This window comes from Rutilus rutilus, assembly GCF_951802725.1.
Source record: "Rutilus rutilus genome assembly, chromosome: 5".
Classification (NCBI taxonomy): domain Eukaryota; kingdom Metazoa; phylum Chordata; class Actinopteri; order Cypriniformes; family Leuciscidae; genus Rutilus; species Rutilus rutilus.
In genome coordinates this window covers 34,256,555-34,279,893 of record NC_140213.1, presented here as the reverse complement: position 1 = coordinate 34,279,893, position 23,339 = coordinate 34,256,555, and the positions used below count along the sequence as shown (strand labels likewise).

The following is a 23,339-nucleotide window of genomic DNA, read 5'->3' as shown; positions in this document are numbered from 1 at the left end:
ATGATCTGAAATGAGCCGTATGCGTTTATGTTACAAGCTTCAAACCGGATTCGATTTTTTGACATGCGCACACTGCACGGATATACAGGATATTCATTTTCTTCTCTGTGGGCCTCGAGTGAGTTCACGTAGTGTTTTAGCGCAGTGCGTCTGTGTTGCACGTCACCATGTAGGCTCACTATTGGCCGACGCTGGTCATGTGTGTGATGCGTGTGACGTACAATATAGAAGTGCTGCGCTAAAACACTACGTGAACTAACTCGAGGCCCAGAGAGAAGGAAATTAATAGTGGAATAAAGTCGTTATTTTTGTGTGTTTTTTTGCGCACAAAAAGTATTCTCGTCGCTTGATAAACTTAAGATTGAGCCACTGTAGTCACTTGGACTATATTAACAATGTCTTTAATAACTCTTCTGGGCCAGCAAGTTTCAGTCACTTAGAAGCCTATGGAGGAGTGAGCCAGCTCTCAGATTTAATCAAAAATATCTTAATTTGTGTTCCGAAGATGAACAAAGGTCTTACGGGGTTGGAACAACATGAGGGTGAGTAATTACTGACAGAATTTTCATTTTTGGGTGAACTAAACCTTTAAAGTGAATCTACCATGCTGAGTGTTCCAGATCGGTCACTTTTGAGGTTCGGTCACTTAGAATGCTGGCTTAGAAAGGAGCTGCCTTCATATGTTTCATACTAGATTGTAGAATAAGAGCTAGGATAGACAATAATACATTTTGACAGGGATGGAAAAATCTGAATGAAAAAATTCCAGCTGACCTGAAGACCTGTCCAGAGGTGATTCTTTCTTCTTCCCTGAGTCTACAGTTGTAGAGCTTGAGGGTGTGCTTGGGCATGACTTGTCATCTTTTTTCTTTTTGTCCTTCTTGTAGCCAGAGAACACCGCCTTCCACAGGGACTTGTGCTTGGGAGGTGTTTCTTCTGTGCCAGATAGTCTTTCATTTTTGGCTTTCTTTTCCTTTTTGTTCTTGCGTGGAGAAAACAGTGAGCTGCGTTTCTTGCTTTTGCCTCCTGTGGAGCTCTCTGAAGATGTGACTGAACTGTCCAAGGTCCTCCTGGCCTGTGTAGTTAAGAAACGGTCAGGGAGTATGTCTGTCTGCTTTTTGGACTCCAAGGCCTTCACCGCAGAGTCCTTGGCGGCATTTAATTGCTTTTTGTTTTTTCCTGTTGTCTCGGGAACATTCCAGGCTACTTTTGCCACAGCACCCTTGGCAGCCTCTGTTTCTTTCATCTTACTAAGCTGCTTGGCCATAGCATCTTTCAGAGCTTGGCTTTTCACAGACTTTTCCCGTGCCCTCATTCGCTCTTCTGCGATCTCTTTGGCTTCAGGAGAAAAATGTTGGGGATTTTTTGCTGTCCGGGAAACTCGTTCAGTAATGCTGGGCTTGCCATTTTCCATTGCCAGTGCCAGGTGGAAAGGAGGCTTGTCTCGGTTGACCTTGCTGGTTGGCGGGGTGTAAAATTTTTCCAGACCACTTGTATCTGGAGTGCGGTCATCGTATGTGTCTTCAACATCGTCAGCAAATGGTATCTCTTCTACGCACTCCACAAAAGATTTCCTTACTTCTTCACGCCGTGGTTTATTCGGTTCCTTTACCCTCATCACAACAGGTGGGTTAGTTCTACGGGTCGGCACTGGAGCCATAACTAATTGTGGTTGAGGGGGACTAACTGGAGTCTTAGGTTTAGGAGGCGTAGTCTCAGATTTGGGTTCCTCAGTACCTTCAAGGAGGTTGTCCCAGGAGGCCTGAGGCCTTTTATTTTGGAGAGCAGCTGGCTCCTCATTAGGTGGAGGTGGTGGGGGACTGGAAGGAGGTGTGAGCATGGTAGAATCAGAGTTGTTGTAGCTGTCACTAGTTGCTGTCTGACTGGTAGTCACACTTCCATTAAGACCCAACCCTGAACTGCTGCTCAAGTCTTTCTTCTCAGAACTATTGCTCTTAGGTTCCACTGGAGATATAACCTGACCCTCCAAGGTAATGTTGATCCTGCGTATGATAGAACGTCCCGTGAAAGTAGGCTTTTGCTCTTCAGACAAGTCCTCTGGGGTGTAAGACCTGGGAGATGATGATTCAGGCGTTGGAGCTTTCACAATGCTCTTCTCACCCATTATTTTGCTTCGATCCAGAGGTGAGAGTCCTAAACTTTTTCTGATTTCTGCACTCTTCATCCAGAACTCTTCAATGAGGTCTGTTTTCTTGACGGGGGTTTCCTCAGGTGCTGATTCATTCAAGGGTTCATTGTCTCGGTTCTCAGAAGCAGGTTTAGCCAAAGGAGTGGAAGTGACTGCTGGTACAGGCTGAGTTCTGACAGGGGAGCTTGTGGAGAGGGGTGAGGGTGGCTCATGGCAGGGTTGTGATTGGGTACACATTGGAGACAAAGGATTACCTGTTGGAGAACAAGCACAAGGCTGGACAGGTGATTTGGGAGACGCCGTCTCTGGTAGTGGAACAGGTTGGGAGCAGATGGGCGATAGTGCAACAATTTGAGCAACAGGAGAATGGGGTATTTTAGCATCAGGACTCTGAGGTGGGGGAATGTTTAGTTTGGCATTACCAGGTAGATAGGGCTCAGGGAAGAAACGTGCACCTGGAGATTTAACTAGTATTACAGGAGAAACTTCTTTCACCTGTATAAAGAGAAAAAGAATGGCAGAATTGTATAGTATGCAGTGGCTTTTGTTGCTACTTTAAATACAGAGCAAACAAGTGAGCCCAAGACATTTAGATCTCGCAACCCTGTATTACCTCCTCAATGGGTAAAGCAGGTTTTTGGATTGGAGACAGCACAACGTCCACAATCAATTCCCTTGGATTTGCAGTTGTTTTCTCTGCAAGGAAAAATAAAATTGGCTCAAATATTGATGGACATCGAAAATCCCCTTGAGTTGAGATTTTAATCATCAAAGTCTGATTAATTATGAAGCAAGACATTGATGCAATATGTTCAGAGACGCAAGTCATGCAAGGACATGAACATTTGCAATCATTGGTCTCAAACAGAAATGGAAAAGGCATGAAATTATATGATTATGATTAGGTTATGATTACCAGTGTTGAAAACATGTCCCTGGCTCTCTGGTTTGCCCATATCCACTGGAAGCGTCACCACTTCATCTATGCAATGTGAACGAGCTTCAGCCTCTGCATCTGAGGGAATGTCCTCTGTGACATTAGAAATTAAAATAGTGTGAAAGTCTGTTCAAAATATATGGAAATACATTTTAAAAAAGCAAGATTTTTGCAAAAGCAAGCAAATTCTGTATTACGTTTCTGTTGACAGTGTATTATTACAAATACTTTAAGTTGTCAAATACCATCAGATTTTCCCCCTTTTTAAATAATTTAAAATAAATTACAAAAAAAGGTAAGCGACAAAGTCAAAGTAACATCTCATGTTTATCAGTAGGAGACAACCTTAAAATATCAAGTCTGTTAACCTGATTTTATTTACTAAATCGAGACACAAGGGCTGGTATTGCCAATTAAACTGTAAAACAGGTAACACCTTAACCTTTCTAAAGGCGTAATAAAATCACAACAAAAAAATGGCATATGGATTTGACAAACCTTGATCTATTTCGGTGCCCGGCTCAAAGTCAGGACTGCCTGCTTCTGCGTCGTCATCCTCTTCACAAGGCTCTGGGATCACAGGAAAAGAATAAGATGAATAAGTTGGGCAAAAGTCTAGAAAAAAAAAAAAAAAAAAAAAACCTATTCAACTATACTTATGAATATTAGAAGATCTTCCATGTACAGGTGTTAGCAGCACAAAACAGTTTTGTGGCTAAATTATGAAATAAGTGTGCAAAAAAACAAAAAACAAAACAAGCAAAGAATGTATCAATCATATAGCTAACAAATGTTAGTCTTTAGGGAACTTTAACTTAAACACAATGAGTGCACATGACAAAATGTTGAAATAAACAAATGATATTAGTAGTTAAACACATGCAAGTTAACAGTCAAATGGCTTGGGCTCAAAATCAGCAGCTGTTGAGAAGGGTTGTGATGTGGGTGAGTAAAGAGTTGTGAATAAAAAGCAATGACACCAAACTGAACATTACAAACATAAATAAATATGAAGACTTAACTGAAACGCCCTCTTCCACTCACCACCATTTTTGTCAGCAAATTATATTCATTAATGTTAATATTTACACAAAAGTTTTGCCTATTACCAGCAAAACTTTAAACCATAGTCAAGGTTTTTTTTTTTTTTTTTTTTTTACAAGCTTCAGAATTGTATGCAATCATTTTCATTCTATTTCTGTTTTGTATGCTCAAAGTTGTCACATTTGAGTTTTTTTGGCGTGTCCGCTCTCTGAACCGTGAAAATATCTAGAAATGTTTTTAGTTATTTTTGGCTTTAACTTCTCTGTAGCCTTGTGATGTAGATAAAGTGCTTTGCAATTATGTAACAACAAGCTCCTTGTGTCCTCCAGAGATGCACCACAGACATCCTGGGACAATAAATTTAGAGTGTACAAATTATTTTTACATTCTGTACACTGTTTTTTGTATTATTAAAGGACATTTCATAATGTGTATTATTTCAGAAGAATACTTAATGAACCATGTTGGATTCATGCATTAGTCAGTGTGTGTTTGGATCAAGCTGAATTATAAAAATCACACCAGATGCTGTCTCCCACCTCCAGCAGCATGCAGTAGTGTCGACTTTGATTGCATGTTGAAACGTCACATGCAAATACGTGTTAAAAAATAATTGCAGTGGTGTTAAGTGTTCAATAGTCCTGCCATGCACTAATGTGTGTTTTTGTTAGCACTAATATAAGCTTTTTCCTCTCTACCTTCAGACATCGAGTCCAACCAGGCTCTGACAGCCTCATGACGTATGGATTTGTGGGAGGGGGCTACAATTAAATCAATGGAAAATGGAAATGGGAACAGGTACATGAAATGCATAGTCACAACAAAATACAAAAATACGTTCATTCATAAATAAATCAAAGAGATCAACAGAAAAAGGGGCATGTACGTAGTTAGCAATGCCCCAATATCCACAATGTTGATAAAAGGAGACATAAGGACACAAAAAATATAGGAGAACAAATAACTCAACCAGAGAAAGATCAACATATTGTCAACAATAACAAACAGTGATGTATAAAAAGCATCAAAGCAAGATAAAAGAATGCAGAAAGTATAAGCAAGCAAGCAAAAGAATTGTGGATGAAAGGAAGAGGACAGAAGTTGTCCAACTGACCAGATAAATTCACATCAAAAGCGATCACACATGCAAATCAGACACAAATCCCACAACACCTGGTAACATTCATCTAGAGTTATTAAAATTCTGGCTGATGCTAATAATCATTTTCATGTTATTTTAAAATGTGCAAAAAAGGCTACAAGTGAATTAGGGCATCACAACATTATAATGTATGAAAAATGGATATTCATTCTGAGATTAACAAAAGATTACATTTAATCAGTGTTTTTAAAGATTAACTTTAAGTTAGATGATGGCACAAGGAAATGAGCATGCACAACTAAATATTGGCCGATACCAATAAACTTTTTTTTTTTTTTTTTTTTTACTCCAAAAATCCAATCACAAGGAAAAACATTTGAGATGCATGTTAATACCAGGTGTAAATGGGACCATCTACCACCCCCAAAAAGCCACCGGGCCCAGGCATGACTCCTCCACATGGGGTTACCTGTGGAAGAGGTGGGCTGTGTGAGCTGGGTGTTCAGCGAGGGCTGAGAGCCTAAGGGTGACAGCGAGGGACCCTCCACCACCCTTTCAGCCTGTTTGGATGTCCAGTGTTTGTCCATCTGGTTGTCCAGAGGGTCTACTGGATGAATAGCTTGTTGGATGTGCAGGTTCCCAGCTGCATGGTGGCATTACCGGTAGCCATTAAGGTGACAAGATCATTTTGTAGGATTAATTGGCGAGCCCATTAGCACGTCAGGAACAGAAAATCCAATTTGTTTGAAAAGTAAAAAGGTCCAGGTCACGAAAATAGGCAGCAATGTGAGCAGAGAGTGAGATTCAGCAGCAATAAATGGCCAGACAGAAACAGTAAAGACAAAAAAAAGATAGGAGAACATTATAGTTTAGAATAGACTGTGTAAAGTGCAAAGTTAGTACATACTTTCATGGAGGAGCCTTTGCATGCTACTTTTTTTAATTACAGCAATAAAAAAAGCACCATCAACTCCATGGGTGCTTTCACACTTGATCTAATGGTTTGAATTTGAGTAAACTTGATCAGAGTTCAGTTTATTTAGTCAGCATGAAACTGTTGAAACTAGGATAAACATTGTGCCATGAATTAACAAGTTATAGAAGGCTTTTCAGGCCACAAATCACCAACATTTACGATGGATTTAAAGGAGTAACTCTAACTGTAACCATGGTATTGTGGCAGAAATAGTCAAATATATTTTTACATTATTCATTACATGGTTCATACATCCTTTTGGAGAGTTAAAATTTAGCTTTGAAGTGCTTCACACTTTTTTTACAGCACTTAAAAGCTCTAAATATTATCCAATTTAAATGTTATTTGGTTACACTTCATTTTAAGGTATCCATGTTACAGTGTAATTATGCATTTATGTACTGCGTAATAATAATTAACTACATTACTATAGGGCTAGGGGTTGGTTTAGGGTTAGTTGCATGTAATAATGCATAATTAACAGATATTACTACAGTAACTACATGTAGAGCCCAATTTATACTTCTGCGTCGAACTCACGCCGTAGCTAGGTCGTAGGCTGTGTGTAGCATGCGGTGTACCTTGACGTGCACCTCTCCAAAAATGTAACAACGCGTCAATTCTACACGGACCGCTAGCGCTGTGATTGGTCTGCTAGAACCCCTCTTTCGGGTGCCACATGCTCCCTCTGCATGTGTAATTGCACGTCAACGCGGACAACGGCGCAGAAGTATAAACGAAAACCAGTAGAGGCTCCGGCGTAGGTCCGACGCATAAAATCAACGTGTAATAAGGACACTGTTAAATAAAGTGTTACTGTACTTGTTATTTTTTATGCGATGACCAAAAATAAGATATATATATATTTTAAATCCCAATAAAAATGTGTTTTTTACATACTGTTGTTAATAAAAGTTAATTTTATTTGCATCTCAACTCAAGCTCAGTGCTTTACTGTCAAATGTGCATTTATAGGAAATAAACATGTAATACCATTAGTTAATGCACTTATTAATGCAAAATAATAGTCATTTTATGATTAAATGACCTTTCTGATTAAAAATCCCCCACCCCCCAGAGCTACCAAATCAGGTGCTGGTGCCACCATCTGTAGAGCTTTGTGGCACCGGTGCTATTGCTCTCAATATTAGTCTGGAGCCCTGTAATGATGATATAATTTGCACATTATAGTAGGCCTTTAATGCATTTCTCATACCTTGTTGCAGAAATGTCATGCACTCTTGCATACATTCTTTGCATCTCTTCTCTTGCATTACATTTTCGGCAGAGGAAAATGCTGTGTCTGTAAATGGGATAGTTCACCCAAAAATGAAAATGTTGTCATCATTTAGTCACTCCCATGTCATTCCAAATATACAATGGAAGTCAATATTAACCAAAATGGTTTGGTTACCCACATTCTCCAAAATATATTTATGTTCCACTGAAGAAAGTCATACAATTTTGGGGTGAACCACCTCTTTGAGGTTTGATAAAAACTAAAACAGTAAAAACATTAACAAAACAAGGAAGCTGGCATCCCTGTTACCCAGATCATCTTCTCTCCCTGTTACCAAGCTCAGTTTCAAACCGATCATCTGTTCAAACATTTTCAAATCATTCCAAGTGTGAAAACACCCTAAAATCTAATTAAAATCACCTCAGTGGTGTGAATGCACGACATTTCAAATCAAATTAATATTTTAACAGAAAAAAAAAAAAGAGCAATTAACATTTAAGTTCATGGTTAAAGGTCCATAGCCTTATAAAATCTAGCAAAATCAAGAGCCAATTAAAAGAGAAAAGCAGGAGAAATAAGCAAATTGTGTTAGCTCAATAATTCTTCATTTACAGATGAAGTTACCAGGTATCAATGTGCTTAAAGCCAAACGCATCCACAAGCATCACTACCTTTAAAATTACCCGTATCCTCTTCATTTGCAAGACTCTCCAACCAAAGACCTGACTGAAGCTCCCTCTCCCAGGGCAAATACTCTCCCGCTGTCATCCCATACAATTACCCCAGCACACGCACATACACAAAAGACACACACACACACAATGGAAAGACGGAGCAGAGGATAAAGAGACAAGTGACAGGTAAAAGATGGAAAAAAATAATAATATTTTCACAGTACAGGATGACACACAGAAGAAGGAACCTCTAATAACATTCGGATACAGGAGTACTGAGGACTTCAACATTAGCCACAGTACCACCAAACTAGGGAATCTATAGTGCAATGGTAAAATAATTTGTAAACCTAATGATTTTAAGGTCAGCATTTAAATGTTATGAGATAAAAACATATACTCTGATTGGTGAACAAATGGTTCTTATGAGTTGGATGAACAATAACAAATTCCAAGTTATTGGGTTAAATCATTCTATTGAATGCTCCAGGGAATCTGTCATTGGGTACTGAATTAATATCTGATTCACAGCAAGTTATCAAGACTTTCATTAATATCTGCCCATAAATAGTGATAACTATTACCATATGTGTACTTTAGATTGGTGAGTCATGGTTGTTTAGTTTATAGTATGTCTTAACCTATTATTTTATTGATTGATTGACTGTTGATTCATTCATTTTATAAATAATTATATTTGGACTGATGTAATATATGACAGTATAATACAAGTACCAAAAAGTTCTACATATTGATGTCTAAAAATATAATACCATGGCATTATAGAATCCTTGATTTCAGATTTGTTGACGGATGTTCCTATGTTTCAATAATTCAAAGGTCCATTGTCAAATAGTCCTTACCTATTTGTTAGCTTTCACCATGTACAATACTTTTGACTCATTTCAAAAGTATGTGTTAAAGAAAGTTATAAAAGGTTCTTTTTTTGAAAGAGAAATACAAGACACAGTTGGATGAGGAAAACTAGTTAATTTGCTAGAGATGACATACACATAAGAAAAGGTTGAAAAGGCGAATAACAGGAGCACATTAGAATAAACAAGTTTAGAATCTCTGAATGATTCAGAGTCTCACTGATGAGATATATCAGTGTAAAAAGATATATATATATAAGGGGCTGAAGCTCTGGGGTTAGAGCAATCTCTTAGGAAATCTTTTCTCTAACATTATTCATCAGAAAAAGTCTTACTCAAAGAGAAAATGTAATTTCAGAAGTTCTCTCTGAATATGAGACAGCAGACAACCCTGGTGAACATAATATCTAATCGGGGAGCTAGACGCCACATACATAAAAATGATATGAAGTGGAAAGAGGAAATGAGACTCAGCAGAGCAAACACATTACAGTCTTTCTAGTCCTTTAGAATTATCTGCTAAACAGAAAAAGAATAGAAGCTACTTCAAGATTGCCTTCTAAAAATCAAATGAACCGCCTTCAAACGGGCCTTTCTGTCCAGGACATCCATCTGCGGCCATTATTCTTTGTGTAGAGACACTTTGATCACCTTCACAAGCACAATGAAGCCAACAGCACAAACACGATGCTTACCATCACTCGATTCCTCCTCTTCCTCCTCCTCGTCTTCATCTTCATCATCTTCCTCCTCCTCCTCTTCATCCTCGTCCATCTCTCCATCACCGTCATGAAGGCCATCGTCGTCTTCAGCTGCACCAGGGTCGCTTTCTCCCTTTAATTTAGTGTGGAGCTCCACCGCCTCTTTCCAGGGCACCCCACCCAGATCGGACGGGCCGGTCGCTTCCGGTTCTTCATCCTCTTCCTCCATATCAGACTCTGAGCTGCTGCAGACACGGAAGACACGGATGTGTTAAAAATCAACAAATGATGCCTGGCTGCTCTTTTTACTCGCAAATAAACACCCAAAGCAAGTTACCTACACTATCGTTTAAAAGACTGGGACAGGTTAAATTTTGGAAAAGAAGTCTCTTTGAGAAGGGGAACGAGACACCGCGTCTTGGATCGACACTATGCGAAACGCCATCAGCGTGACCGTGTCGCCAGCCAATGAAATTGGAGTGTGTACACGTGCTTCAGACACCAGTGATGCTGATGGCGTTCCCCATAGCGTCGATCCAAGATGCAGTGTTGAGTTCCACTTAGAAAGGAAACAGTTGTGCTGGTTAGTATTTTTTGTGGAAACGGATGCTTCTTTTTCCAGAATTCTGTGATGAACAGCATAATGTTATAATGTAATGTTATGTAAATATGATTGATTTTATCGATTTTATGCATACTTATATTAAATAAGTAATAATTGATTTAAAAAAAGATATCTTTATGACCCCAAACTTTTGAAAGGTAGTGTACACTAGATCTAAAATAACAAGATTAGGGAGGACAGTTATAGTATAGACATAATATGGCACTATTTTATTCATAAGGGATTAATTGGATCATGAAAATGGTCTCTATATCTCTATACATGGTCTCTATGTCTCTCTATAGACTTCAGGACACTTGCCTGCATAATTAAAAAATGTTTTGATTTCAAGCCAGAACATTAAAAATTCAACAAAGGAATAAAAAAATTAAAAAACTGGCAACACAATGTCCTCAAATTGTAGTTAAGAGAGGCTGTCCTTGTTACTCAAACTCACTTTCCTTGAACAAATTACCATCTGCCAAATTTAAATACCAACTCATATTTATCATATGAGACAGGAAGTAAAGAACATAGAGAATTTTAATAAAAAAAAAAAAAAACACTTTGGTCACACATTTTAATTATAGCAGAATTATAGAAGTAAAGTACTACAGTAAGTACTAATGAACGAACCCTGTTTCAATTTGTAACATGTAATGGTCGATAATCATTTTCATTAATACTGGTGCTCACGTTATTAGTGGTGATAGTAACTGTGCAGCAACACCCTAGCACAGTGTAACCAGCATGATATAAAGAAGAGAGAGATACCTGGATCCCTCCTCGATGTCGGTGGGTTTGTCTAACACGCTGCTGAGGTTGTGCTCGGCCTGTGTCTCCTCGGGCACCTCCTCCAGCTCCTCCTCTCTCATCATAGACAGACGGTAGTTCTCCAGCTCGATCCTTTCCGGAGTCCCTTTAAGACGTTTGGCCACGCTGGGCTCCGTAACCCCGTTCACCTCTGTCACTGTGACGGACAGAAAACAAAAAAAAATTTAGTTAATGTAAATAGTTAATATTTAACAGATAGGGAGAGGCTCAGGGCTGGTGTATAGGGGTGACATTGTAGTAATTAGCATATTAATTGTAATGATGCTCATAAATTCTTAATTTTGTTGGAGCAAAAAGCATTAGGGTGGTAATACAAAGATGTATAAATCCATTTTAGTTTATCATCTGCCATAGTAACTCATATCTAGTACTGTCCATCCACCCCACCCCCTTTCACTGTTGTTTTAAAGCTAACACATTTCTACATATCGATGTTCATTTGCACTCAGACAAATAAAACAAACACAGTCAAAGTTCTCTTTCATTTTTATTTACACAAGCAATATTTGTTCTTCATTATTCAACATATATACTAGATTTAAATATCACGTTGTCAGTAAAATACCCTTAAATACATCGTTAAATAATAAATACAGTGATTACCTTACCTTTTATCCCTTCCTATAAAGCACCCCAGAAAAATCTATTTTTAAATATTAAAGAACTTTGTTTTAACATTAATGAACAGCTAGACAAACTAATAAAACTGTAAAACTATCCAGTTAAGTAAATCCCAAATCCCAAAACCCAAATCAAGCCAGTGAGAACATTTTGTGCATGTAATTTAACACAAATCATGACTGTGGTGGAAACGGTTACAGGGGTGAAGCATGCAACATAAAACTGAATTATGATCAATGTAATCTGAACTCACTGAATAATGAATATCCCTCAATATATAGATTATGTAGTGACAGACCCCATGAATAAATAGTGTGTCATGTTCAGCTGATGCATATTTATGATTCCAGACTAATCTGATCCTTTCACTCAACTGCTAAAAGGAATAATAAAGCATGCTTTCATATATTGGACACATTTCACCAACAAATCTAAAAGTATAAAATAAATTGTTAAAGAAATTATAAAAAAAAAAATTGTCTGTTTTTAGATCAATTATATGCAGTACTGCAATGAAAAAATAAAATAATAATGCATTAACAATGGCCCCTTTTCTTATTTTCTTAGGCATAGCAGTATTTTATTTTTGTTGCTGTTGTTGTATCATTAAATGAAAATTTATTAAAATGAGTACAACTGAGATGGAAATAATGTCTCAATGCAACAGTCTTAAAAATAAGCTTCATTTTCTTTTTCTATTTGCGTTTTGAGGTGAAATATAACAGGAAAATTCTTTATGAGATTTAACCTCTAAAATGTATATGATTAATGTTAATTAAGATGCCGCTAAAACCTCTTAAAAACACTATAACCATTTATGCTTCATATATTTCATCCTAAGTAGCACAAACTCACCGGAAGGTTTGTATTGTAAATCATTCTCAGTGATACACTCATAACAGATGCCATGAGCAGTGGTGTTAGTATGCAGAGAAGAATTAGGACATGAACAATCACTTGGACAGAGATGCAAGGATTGATGGGAGTGTAGACCAATCACAGGCACAGATGCAGGCACTAGCTCAGCAACAAGCTGCTCTGATAGGAGAGGGGAAAGGTAAAGCTTACAGAGTCCACCAATCACAAGCACTGATGCGAGCACTACGTTACAAAATGAGCACAGATCAGAAATTACAATCACAAACTTAAAGGCACTAATCACAAATCTACACACAAAGGAGAGCAACAAAAACTGGCAATAAATAAACAATTTTTTATAACACATGCAGGCAAAAAAGGGTTAACTATTATCGCACTTAAGTTATTTAATAAATATCACTTATGTTATTTCTAAGTCACCAGCTTCACACAGCTCTAGATTACTTAATTAACAGTACAAGTTAACACAATTAATTGATACACTTTTTAGCCTGAATGGTTTACTCATACCCAAAAGAAGAAATCTGATAAGGCTGCACCCATTAAGAATAATATACATACTATACATCCAAGCGGTTTACAAAGAGTTAATAATTTGTGACATTAAACAAGCACACAAAACAAGCACAATATCACTAAGTCACAGCATTTTCGGGCGGGAAGCGCCCATATTAGCTCAGAGGCTGGAAGGGGGTCATGCTAGAGAATATTGAGCAGGAGGTTGAGAGTAAAGCAGGAGAGCAGATATACGCAGTAGGCGAGGAGGAAAGGAGAATCTAAGGGATTGTGCGCCACCTGGTGGCGGGTCCAAGACATCGCTCGTCGCAACGAGCGCATGGTGCCCCATACTCCTCGAGAGAGGCACAGGATGGGGCCTAAAGAAGAAAGGCGGGTACCTGAGGGGCGGAGTTCCACAGGGGCCTGAGAAGTTATGGCTTGGCCTGGGGCGTCCACTGTGTTGGGGGTTACCGCCAACACCTGGGGCTCCTATGACCGCAATAAAAACATATGAAAGTGTATTGTAGTTACATCAAAAAGAATGTTAAAATAGACTATGGGAGGTGGGAACACAGTGTCAAAAAAAAAAAAATCTCTCTGATACAAACATTGATTTTTCCCAAACACAGAGATTAAATGACATCAGTACCTTGGGGTTTGAGGGAGCAGTGGCAGGTGCAGGCCGTTTTCTCTGTGCCAGACCAGAAAGTCGGTAGCAGTAGTGCGGTTTACAGTAAAACTTCCCTACAAGAACAAAAATACACAAATTCACAGCATTAGCATCCGTTTCAGGACATAAATCAAAGAAATCCCTCAAATGAAGTGATGCAAAATGCAGCCAATGAGTTTGTCGTGGATGATTTCCTCCTGACGTGCATATCTGTAACTACGCCATGTGGGAGGTTATGAAACAGCTCATAGTTAATAAAGAATCGGTGATCGTGCAAAGAAACGGTCCCTCTGTTTCAAAACAACAATATCCCACTGTGTTGGTCACAAAGCTCATCTCATGACAGCAAACTATATGAGCAAGCATTTATTACAGGAAATTAAAGAGACTGCTTACATTCATCAAAAACGTTTTAAAGAATATTAAAATTAGGGCTCACAGACACAAGAAAAATATCGTTTTATATGCGAAAATGATGGTAACTTATAAGGAGCTATGAATAACGTGATCAGGAGGGATTTTAAATAAGTTGGATTTAATTTCACTTTGATTTCATACCGTCTTCAACGTCGAAGGCGTACGAGGACAGGCGGAGGGTGGTGCCGCAGTAGTCGCACTTGAAGCAGCTGCGATGGAAAAACTTTCCTTCCGCGCTGAGACGCTCCATCACGTAGACGCGCTTCCGACAGAAGAAACACACGTCACTGCCACCGATGTTCTGAGGGAACTCCTTTCGCAAGGAACCCTGGGGAGAGAAAGATGGAAAGGTGAGACATGCTGGTTCAGGTCTTTTTTTTAGTGACAGCAAGGAGCGGCACCTAAAAGCATAGACATCTACCAAAAGAGACAGACATGCACCAAAACACTGAATGATTTTCTGTGCTTCGAGGAGTTGAAAATCAAAACACAACTGGGTGTTCAGATTTCACAATACTGACATAAAAATAAGTTATACAAATTTAAGAGATTTAGAAATTATAAATAAAAATCCTTTAGAAATTTTAAAATGAGAGAAATATGAGAAATTTTTGATAATGATAAATTTTGATTTTTTGAATTTTTTTTTTGAATTTTGATAAATGATAAAAATACATTTACAAAGTTTTTTACAAGTGATAATTAAATAATTTAATAAATAAATAAACAACAACATGTGATAATAGTAAAAGCTCAGCAATGATACAGTGAACCTTTCTCACAGGTCTCTGTTGCAGTAAGAGAACATGAACAACCTGAAACAACATTTTACCCTTATGAAAACTTAAATCATCTTTGTTCTTGTAGGCGTTATTCCTGTAAGGTTCTAGTAAAGTTGCTGTAGATCCAATTATCAGTGTACTGAATCATCTTGATCACAAGTAGTTGGTGATACCCAGTCCTAACAAGTAGGCCATGTACCAAGGTAAAATGTGCTATACAGTCTCAGTGATGCACACCAATACTACAACACCCACACATCTTACCAAATCCCTTTTCTCAAGCAAGGGCCCGGGGTCATCCTTAGCCTGAAGCTGATTGGCTATTTGCTCAGCCAGTGAGCTCACATCCCCTGTGTACATCTTTGCATAGTGCTACATGTAATGAACAGAACAAAAGAAAAATTGAGGGGGAATATTTTTGTAGTTTTTTTTTTTATACTAATGCAATTATATGCGTTTTGACAGTGAAGGATTAGAAATACAAAAACAAAAGTAAAATGCAAATGTTCTTGCATGGTTATTTGTGTAAATGAGAGAAGGCACGAGGTGTAAAGCTATTCAAAGTGCTAAAACAGGACGAGACAAGTTGTGAGAAGATGGTAAAAAGAAAAATGGTTAGCTGAAATAAAAACATTCAAAATGACACTTTTACACCACAACACACTTGATGCAAATATACACTTCCTTTTAGAAGTTTCAGAAGGTCAGTACGATTTTTTTTTAAATAAATTAATGTTTTTATTTAGCAAGGATGCATTAAATTAATCAAAGAGACAGTAAAGACAGTTATGATGTTACATAATGATTTATATTTTAGATATAAATGCTGTTCTTTTGAACATTCTATTCATCAAAAAATACTAAGCAGCACAACTGTTTCTGACACAATAATAAGAAATGCTTCTTGATCAGCATATTAGAATGATTTCTGAAGGATCATATGACACTGAAGACTGGAGTAATGATGCTGAAAATTCAGCTTTGTCATCACAGGAATACATTTCACAAAAATATATTAAAAATGAAACTGTAGTAATACCACAGAATATTACTAATTTTCAAAAACATTTTCAAAAATCTTACCGACCACAAACTTTTGAATGGTAGTGCTTCAAGACAATGAAGAGTAAAAAATAAAATAAAATAAAAAGTTAAATTCAGATAAATAATAAATAAAGCAATTCAGAATGAGGCAGTCGAGTTGTACAAAGGAAACCGGTTAACCTATAATTACACTTTACACAACAGCATACGTACTTGAAGATGCAAACTTCATTTATCAGTATCTCCTGAAATACTCAGACTGTGTTGTAAGTGCTATATAACCATCAAGTTTGAAGCATGTTACAGTGCTATGCATAAGTTTAGACACCCATACTAAAGTTGACTAAAAAGAGGAATAAAAATCATCTTTTGGAAACTGAACGTAATGCCTTAATTAAAAAAATTTGGAAAAATCCAACCTTTAAGGACACCAATTTTCTTTGTGAATGAATAATGTATCGTAAATAAATAAATGTTCTTCCTTAAAATACAGGGTGCATAAGTTTGGACACCCCTATGTTAAATTCCCATAGAGGCAGGCAGATTTTTATTTTTAAGTATTTTTTTTTTTTTAGGATACTATGCATCCTGATAAAGTTCCCTTGGCCTTTGGAATTAAAATAGCCCCACATCATCACATAGCCTTCACCATACCTAGAGATTGGCATGGTTTTATTTCAGTTAGCCTAATAGCTAGTTTGATTTGCATTGAGAGATGATCTTATGGAAAGTACCCCATGCCAATCTCTAGGTATGGTGAAGACTATGTGATGATGTGGGGCTATTTTAATTCCAAAGGCCAAGGGAACTTTATCAGGATGCATAGTATCCTAAAAAAATAATAATAAAAAAATACTTAAAAATAAAAATCTGCCTGCCTCTATGGGAATTTAACATAGGGGTGTCCAAACTTATGCACCCTGTATTTTAAGGAAGAACATTTATTTATTTACGATACATTATTCATTCACAAAGAAAATTGGTGTCCTTAAAGGTTGGATTTTTCCTAATTTTTTAAATTAAGGCATTAAGTTAAATTTCCAAAAGATGATTTTTTATTCCTCTTTTTAGTCAACTTTAGCATGGGTGTCTAAACTTATGCATAGCACTGTAAATTTTAATTTAAATTAATTTCAATGTAGCATGAAAATCCAGGGCTGCGTTTCCCAAAAGTATCGCAAACTAAGTTGGCGGCAGTTAGTCTCAACCTCAGACATCACACCCACAGACCGTTGGCTGAACATGCATATGGCACATAAAAAAAATAAAAAAATAAAAAACTTCAGGAGTTTCAAAGTCATCATCTGATTGGTTGAATTCTACAGGATTTCCAGGAGATGTGTGTTGTGTTCTTTAACAGTCCACCTGGAAACAAAGATGCCGTGATGCCAAACCCCCTTATGGAAGAAGCAAGCCTTTGTGTTTACAACTGTGAGCACTTATCTCAGGATCAACTAAATGCTGGATTTTCAAAAGTATGTGTAGGTAAAGTTTGCTGCATAGACCCTTTGAAAATACGTCCAAGAGTTTTACACCAGTCTGTTATTACAGGGACAATGACATTACATTTTCACACCCGGGACATTCCCCCGTCACACTCAGACATGACGGGGAACAAAACGAACTGTGATTGGTTGCCCTGGGCCAGTGGAAACTGCTGTGTCCAGACCTTCTGCCATCAGTTGGAAGGGTCCGGCTACATGAGACTAGGTGAAAATGGACTTCAAGATCAACTTGGGCTCACAATGCTTTTGGGAAACACAGCACAGATTAGTTTCCTTAAATAGCTTTCATGCAGCTCATGAAGAATATAGGTCACATCCAGCTAATAGTGGTGTTAAAATGTATGGCAACATACAGTACTTGTCCATTTTTTGTTGTAATTCAATATTATTTGCTTCACACACTGATGCACACATCTGGTTATATACAGGTGAAGACTGGAGTGAGATGCCTTTAAGCAAAAGGTTCACAGAGTGGCACCAACACATCCATGCACACAAATGACTCCAGAACACAGCAGTCATTCGATGCATCATTGCTACCTGCCGGAAAGAGCCGGGGGAAAGCAGAGGGCTATCAGAGCTCACATCACGCGCTCTGTACCACTGCTCTGTGAAGAAGTGTGATGGCTTTTTCTTAGACTTTGAAAGACGCAGAGACAGAAAGAGAGATGAGGGGAAAGTAAAGTTAAGATGACAGATGAAAAGCAGGCAGAAAGACTACAAATCGACAGTCTTAAAATGAATACAAGTTAAATACAAGCTAACCTCCATCAACAGCATCTGTGACATGATAGAAAATAATTTTGTTTTGATTTAACAAACTGAGTTATTTTCTATTTAAATCAACAGCATCTCTACATGAAGCTTAACTTTAATTATAAAACAAACATGTCTTGTAAATTCTGACTAAACAAGCCACATTCGCTTCAATGTAGAACGCAGATAAACACACACCTGTCACTGCTTGCAGTAAGGTTAATGAATTATATTACTTGGTGGAAGAACTGTATATTCCGAAAAGTTACTGAACATTGCTGCAATTTATAACACTACTGTTAAACATTTTGGGGGCAGATTTTTTTCAAAAACATAAAAAATTTATTGAGCTCAAACTTTTGAACGGAAGTGTATGTTGCTGCTGCCACCATTTATAAAAGAGACAAGCCACAAGAAGTCAAGTTACAGTGATTTTACCACACTTAAGGAGTGTTTTAACTGTGAACGTGACATGAATATTAGCTTTATTTAACCTAGAACATTTCCACTCCATCTTTGCTAAATTTGTTGTGATAATGACAAAAGAGTGCTTAACTGCTAAAAGTCTAGGGCTGTATATGAATGACATGTTTATTAAAAAAATGTGTGAAAAAGAGTGTGTTTTCAAGGACACCCGGTGTTGAAAGTTCACCTTTGGCTTTGCTGGTTTGTCTTTAAACTGAGAGGTTAACCTCTCAGCTCGCTCTTGAATGCTGGGAATGTGTAAAGGCACGTGATCATCAGAACACAAAATCTGCCTCTGCTGTGAGAGAGATGCAGTCTTAAAGTCATGGAGTTAGGACAAGGATTATCACCGTTGTCAGCAATACTGTGAATACTTTTGAGTCAAATAGAGTTACATATAAAGCATTCAAACCATCATACTGTAGGTTAGAGGAACTTTGTGTTTAAGATGCAGATGAGACGTCCATGCATGTCTCTCCATGCTCAGGCAGAGCTACCTGATGCTGGAGGTCAGAAGGAAAGGGGGATTGCTCAGGGCGGAGGTCTCGGGTCAAAAGCCACTGCTCAATAAAGAACCGTGATGGCTTTTTCATAACCTTCACAAAGAAAATGTGAGGAAAAACTTCAATACACAGAAAAAAGAAGGGCGGAAATGTTCAAGATAACTCAAGGCCACAACTCAACAACCCTCTACAATGCGAGTAAATCACTCGGATATGCGACCAAATTTCACACTAGGTTACAAAAAAAAAAAAATCTTTAATTAGCCAATGCTAGTACATTGCATGATTTCACTCGCCTGTGACTGAGACTAGAGGCAAAATATAAGTTAGGCGCAGATATAATTGCATTGCCTGCTGAGCTTTACGCACCGTCGCTTGGCTGAGAGTGCCCTCTGTCGCACCATCACACACACACACTGAGAGAAAGAGAGAGGCTTACACATGCCACGTAAAGAGAATTGCTAGATCTAAATGCAGGGCTCGACAATAAGGGCTGCCCGATGGCCAAGAGTTGATGGAACTGTCATTGTCCCGTGCTGCATCGTCATTAAAGTGTATTATTTGCATGTGTTTTTAAGCCTTGCCAATTTAAACATACAAGCACAGCATACATTCAAGTGCGCGCCCAGAGAGCCACGTCTGACGGCATGCAAATACTGAACTGAGTTCTCTTTCGCGTCTTTTTGCGCTACAATGGACAATTTCACACAAAATCATTTTAAAATGCCTGTCGTAGCGAGTATCCTAGTAAACAGTCGGTTATGTCTTAAGTGAACGTAAACAGTCGAGAAAGAGAATGCACGTGTAACAGTATCCGTGCATTGTCTTAAACTGCTGTTTTTTTGGGGGGGGTTATGTAAATCAAACAAAAGATTCACTGCAAAAATCACTCACTGCTTTTCACTGAACTGTTGTAATTTTATTAAGGATTCATCTATATTTACTTTATATAGTGAAGACTATGCAGTGTTATTTTACATTTGATTACTTTCTGTACCTAACCTAATTAATCTGTATCTAACTACTGTTAGATCTACCTGAAAAGCACAAAATCTTTGTTCTATTGGTTTAGTTGTGCTATTGCTTGTAGTTTGATTATTTGTTCTTGATTTATTTAAGACTGTTTACTTGTACTTAATAATGTTTGAAATGTATATTTTATTATATTTATATAGAATTTTTTTTTTTTTGCATTGCTCTTGCATTCCATGTAAAAAGTCTGGCGAGTGAAATGAAAAGAAAATGTACTAGCCAATGGAGACTCAAACTTCACTGTGTCCATAGAGGGTTGCTCAAGAAAAAAGCATTCAAAACAGAGTGTCTCTATTGTCTTTAACCTGGTGGTGCTCTTGTCCAAAGCTGTCTGATATTGTTTATCATCATCCATTAATTAAAAGCATGCTGTTTTCTCTTGAATTGCTCTACCTGTGGCTTGTCCTTCCTGTCAGGCTTGCCTTTAAACCTAGCAACTAAAGTCTCCGCTCGCTCTTGAATGCTAGGGATATGTATGCACTCTGGCTTGTCCACATTAGGCAGGTTATCTTCCTGTAAATGGAGAGGCTGATGAAAGCACAAACTATATTGCTTGAGTTTGATATCTCATTGCAATTGTAAATCTGTGTAGTTTTAAAACTGAAAGCTAACAAATGAATCTCTTGAAATAAAGCATTGTAAAATATAGCAGGTGTTTATTCCACAAAATTAGTTAAGTTAAGAGTAGGTCTCTCCACACACAAATGCATGCAAGTTATCAAAGATGTAACAGAAGTTCAAAATCTTAAAAAGATTTTTTGACAATGTTTTACGAAAAGCCTCATGCAGTTGTCAAGGTTACCCTGTAACAGACTGAAAGGTCCTGGATCGCATTCGTTTCATCACTACCACCATTACACTTGTTTATCTCTGAATGATGAACATTATGCTGCAGAGAACAAACAGAAATCATTAGCTAGAGTATCTCAGACTAAACTATCAAAAGGGTAACACCCCTATATTTCTAAAACAAAAATGAAACAAATGCATGGTGATTCATTCCATTATTTACATTAAAATAATTCGAACGAAAACGCAATATTAAACTTTATCAAGCACCATAAAACAAAATGACCAATTTTTGGCTTACAGAACTGTAATAAGTTGTTCACGTGAAGGGGTGTGCAAAATGACATATTTCCAAAATCAACTAGCCTGACGAATGCTTGAATGACTAACTACCCGGAGCTAAAAGTATAAAAACGAATCAGAAAACATTTAAATAAACTACCCAACTATTAAAACTCATATCTAGTCATACGAAAAATGGTTTAATTGTCTTTTTATTGACCATTTTATTGTCATTTTTTAATTTATTTTATAGTCTTTTTTTCAAATTAGTTTTATTTCATTAAGGCTATTGCCGTTCAATTGCCATTTGTATGAATATGTCTGGAGGGTTGATGAATTCAGACAAATAGCTCTGGCAACATGAAGTCTTAAACCTACAAAAAGCTCATGTCAAGAGACAGAAAACTCAGAAAACCAGCCCGTGAGAGACGCTGAGGTTAGTACTGGATGACAGGAGTGTGTCACCTGTGTGTGTGGAAGAAACGATGAAGAGGATGAGGAAGATGAGGGTGAGGAAGAAGAAAGGAGAATGGTTTTCTTAGGGCAGCTCCTCAAGACCTCAGTCCCGCTGCTGGCCTTCAGAGAGACAAGAGAGGAGAAACCCGTTCAAATAATATTTCACAAATGCAAAACCTCTCACACATTCCTCAGATAGAAAAAAAAAAAAAAAACCAGAAAATACCATCCAAACATCCAATCACCTACTACACACAAACACAACCAAAGTGACGAGTGACAGGAATGTTGTGTTAGATAACAAACAGTGACCCATTAAAGCACAAAACACAGCTGATAATCAAACCAGACTTTAGTAACATTTAACAAACACACAGACCTCCCATGCACATGGAATGTCTAACAAAGCTATCAAAACCACATCTAAACCTTTACAATCTGAGAATGAGGAGTATCAAAGCGTATAGCACATTCGTCTCAATCAAACTGAAAACGAAAACAAAGAACACCAAAGTACAGTGAGGAAAGATATGCCTCTAGGTCTCCAATACATGAGCACACCTAGTCAAACAGGAAACTAACAACAACAGACAAGTACACCGAGGGATAAATGATCACCTCATGGGTCTATCATCTAGGTTACTACATTTGGAGACACAAGGAAGGACACAGGAGACACTATATTGTAATCTTAAAAGCAGGGTGTCTTTTTCTACAGCTTTGTACCTGCTCCTGTTTGAAAGGGAGAGTTTGACACTTCAGTCTTTCCTTATAGCGGAAACTCATTTGCTCCTGTAACTGTGTGCGCCTCTGAATACACACATAAGACATGAATTCATGGTACATATCATGCTTTCCTCTCATACACGTACACGCTTTCAGTTCAGGAACCGTTCTCTTATTAAAACAAATGCAAATACCAAAAAAGCTACATTACCAATGTTCAAAAGTTTGGGGTCAATAAGATTTGTTTTTTAATTACTACTCTTGTTTAGAAAGGATGCATTCAATTGATCAAAAGTTACAGTAAAGACTTTCTATTCACAAAAGAATCCTAAAATGCATCATGGTTTATCTGACGGATCATATGACACAGACTGGAATAATGGTGCTAAAGATTCAGCTTTACCGTCATAGGAATAAATTAGTTATAGGATGGATGGACGGATGGACGGACAGACAGAGCAAGCTTTGGTCAGCATTAGAGACTTCTTTAAAAAACTAAAATCATACTGACCCCAAACTTTTGAACGGTGGTGTAAATATATATTTGACGCAAATTAAAAAACGAAGCTATAAGGGGAAGGAAATCCCCAGTATCTTGCAGTCACATTTTTACAACCAAAGTATTGAGGGATGATATATTTTCGATGAATGACTGACACCAAGGCACAACAATAATTCATGAAACTCGAGCAGAATGAATTTGTCACATTAATTTGGTATATGTAAAGAGTTTTACAAATTATTTACAATTTACAAAAGAATGGTCACATCTTTTTGA

General features: G+C 37.6%; 1 protein-coding gene across 4 annotated transcripts in view; it reads right to left on the bottom strand.

Annotated features, from left to right (window-relative positions):
• The window catches only part of mical3a (microtubule associated monooxygenase, calponin and LIM domain containing 3a), an 84,569-nt gene that overhangs the window by 19,418 nt on the left and 41,812 nt on the right, over positions 1-23,339 (bottom strand). The window contains exons 19-37 of one of the 4 annotated variants that reach the window (XM_084409242.1): positions 22,562-22,645; positions 21,845-21,955; positions 20,702-20,821; positions 19,271-19,369; positions 18,961-19,071; positions 18,093-18,191; positions 15,268-15,375; positions 14,363-14,549; positions 13,784-13,878; positions 13,533-13,623; positions 11,077-11,272; positions 9,693-9,943; positions 8,120-8,209; positions 5,702-5,875; positions 4,829-4,891; positions 3,585-3,656; positions 3,066-3,179; positions 2,763-2,845; positions 775-2,644 (exon numbers count right to left, since the gene is read on the bottom strand). In XM_084409242.1, coding sequence (XP_084265368.1) covers positions 775-2,644; positions 2,763-2,845; positions 3,066-3,179; positions 3,585-3,656; positions 4,829-4,891; positions 5,702-5,875; positions 8,120-8,209; positions 9,693-9,943; positions 11,077-11,272; positions 13,533-13,623; positions 13,784-13,878; positions 14,363-14,549; positions 15,268-15,375; positions 18,093-18,191; positions 18,961-19,071; positions 19,271-19,369; positions 20,702-20,821; positions 21,845-21,955; positions 22,562-22,645 — 4,018 coding nt within the window. The remainder of the gene's footprint in view (positions 1-774; positions 2,645-2,762; positions 2,846-3,065; positions 3,180-3,584; positions 3,657-4,828; positions 4,892-5,701; positions 5,876-8,119; positions 8,210-9,692; positions 9,944-11,076; positions 11,273-13,532; positions 13,624-13,783; positions 13,879-14,362; positions 14,550-15,267; positions 15,376-18,092; positions 18,192-18,960; positions 19,072-19,270; positions 19,370-20,701; positions 20,822-21,844; positions 21,956-22,561; positions 22,646-23,339) is intronic. The other 3 variants (XM_084409243.1, XM_084409244.1, XM_084409245.1) reach the window with 3 other exon arrangements.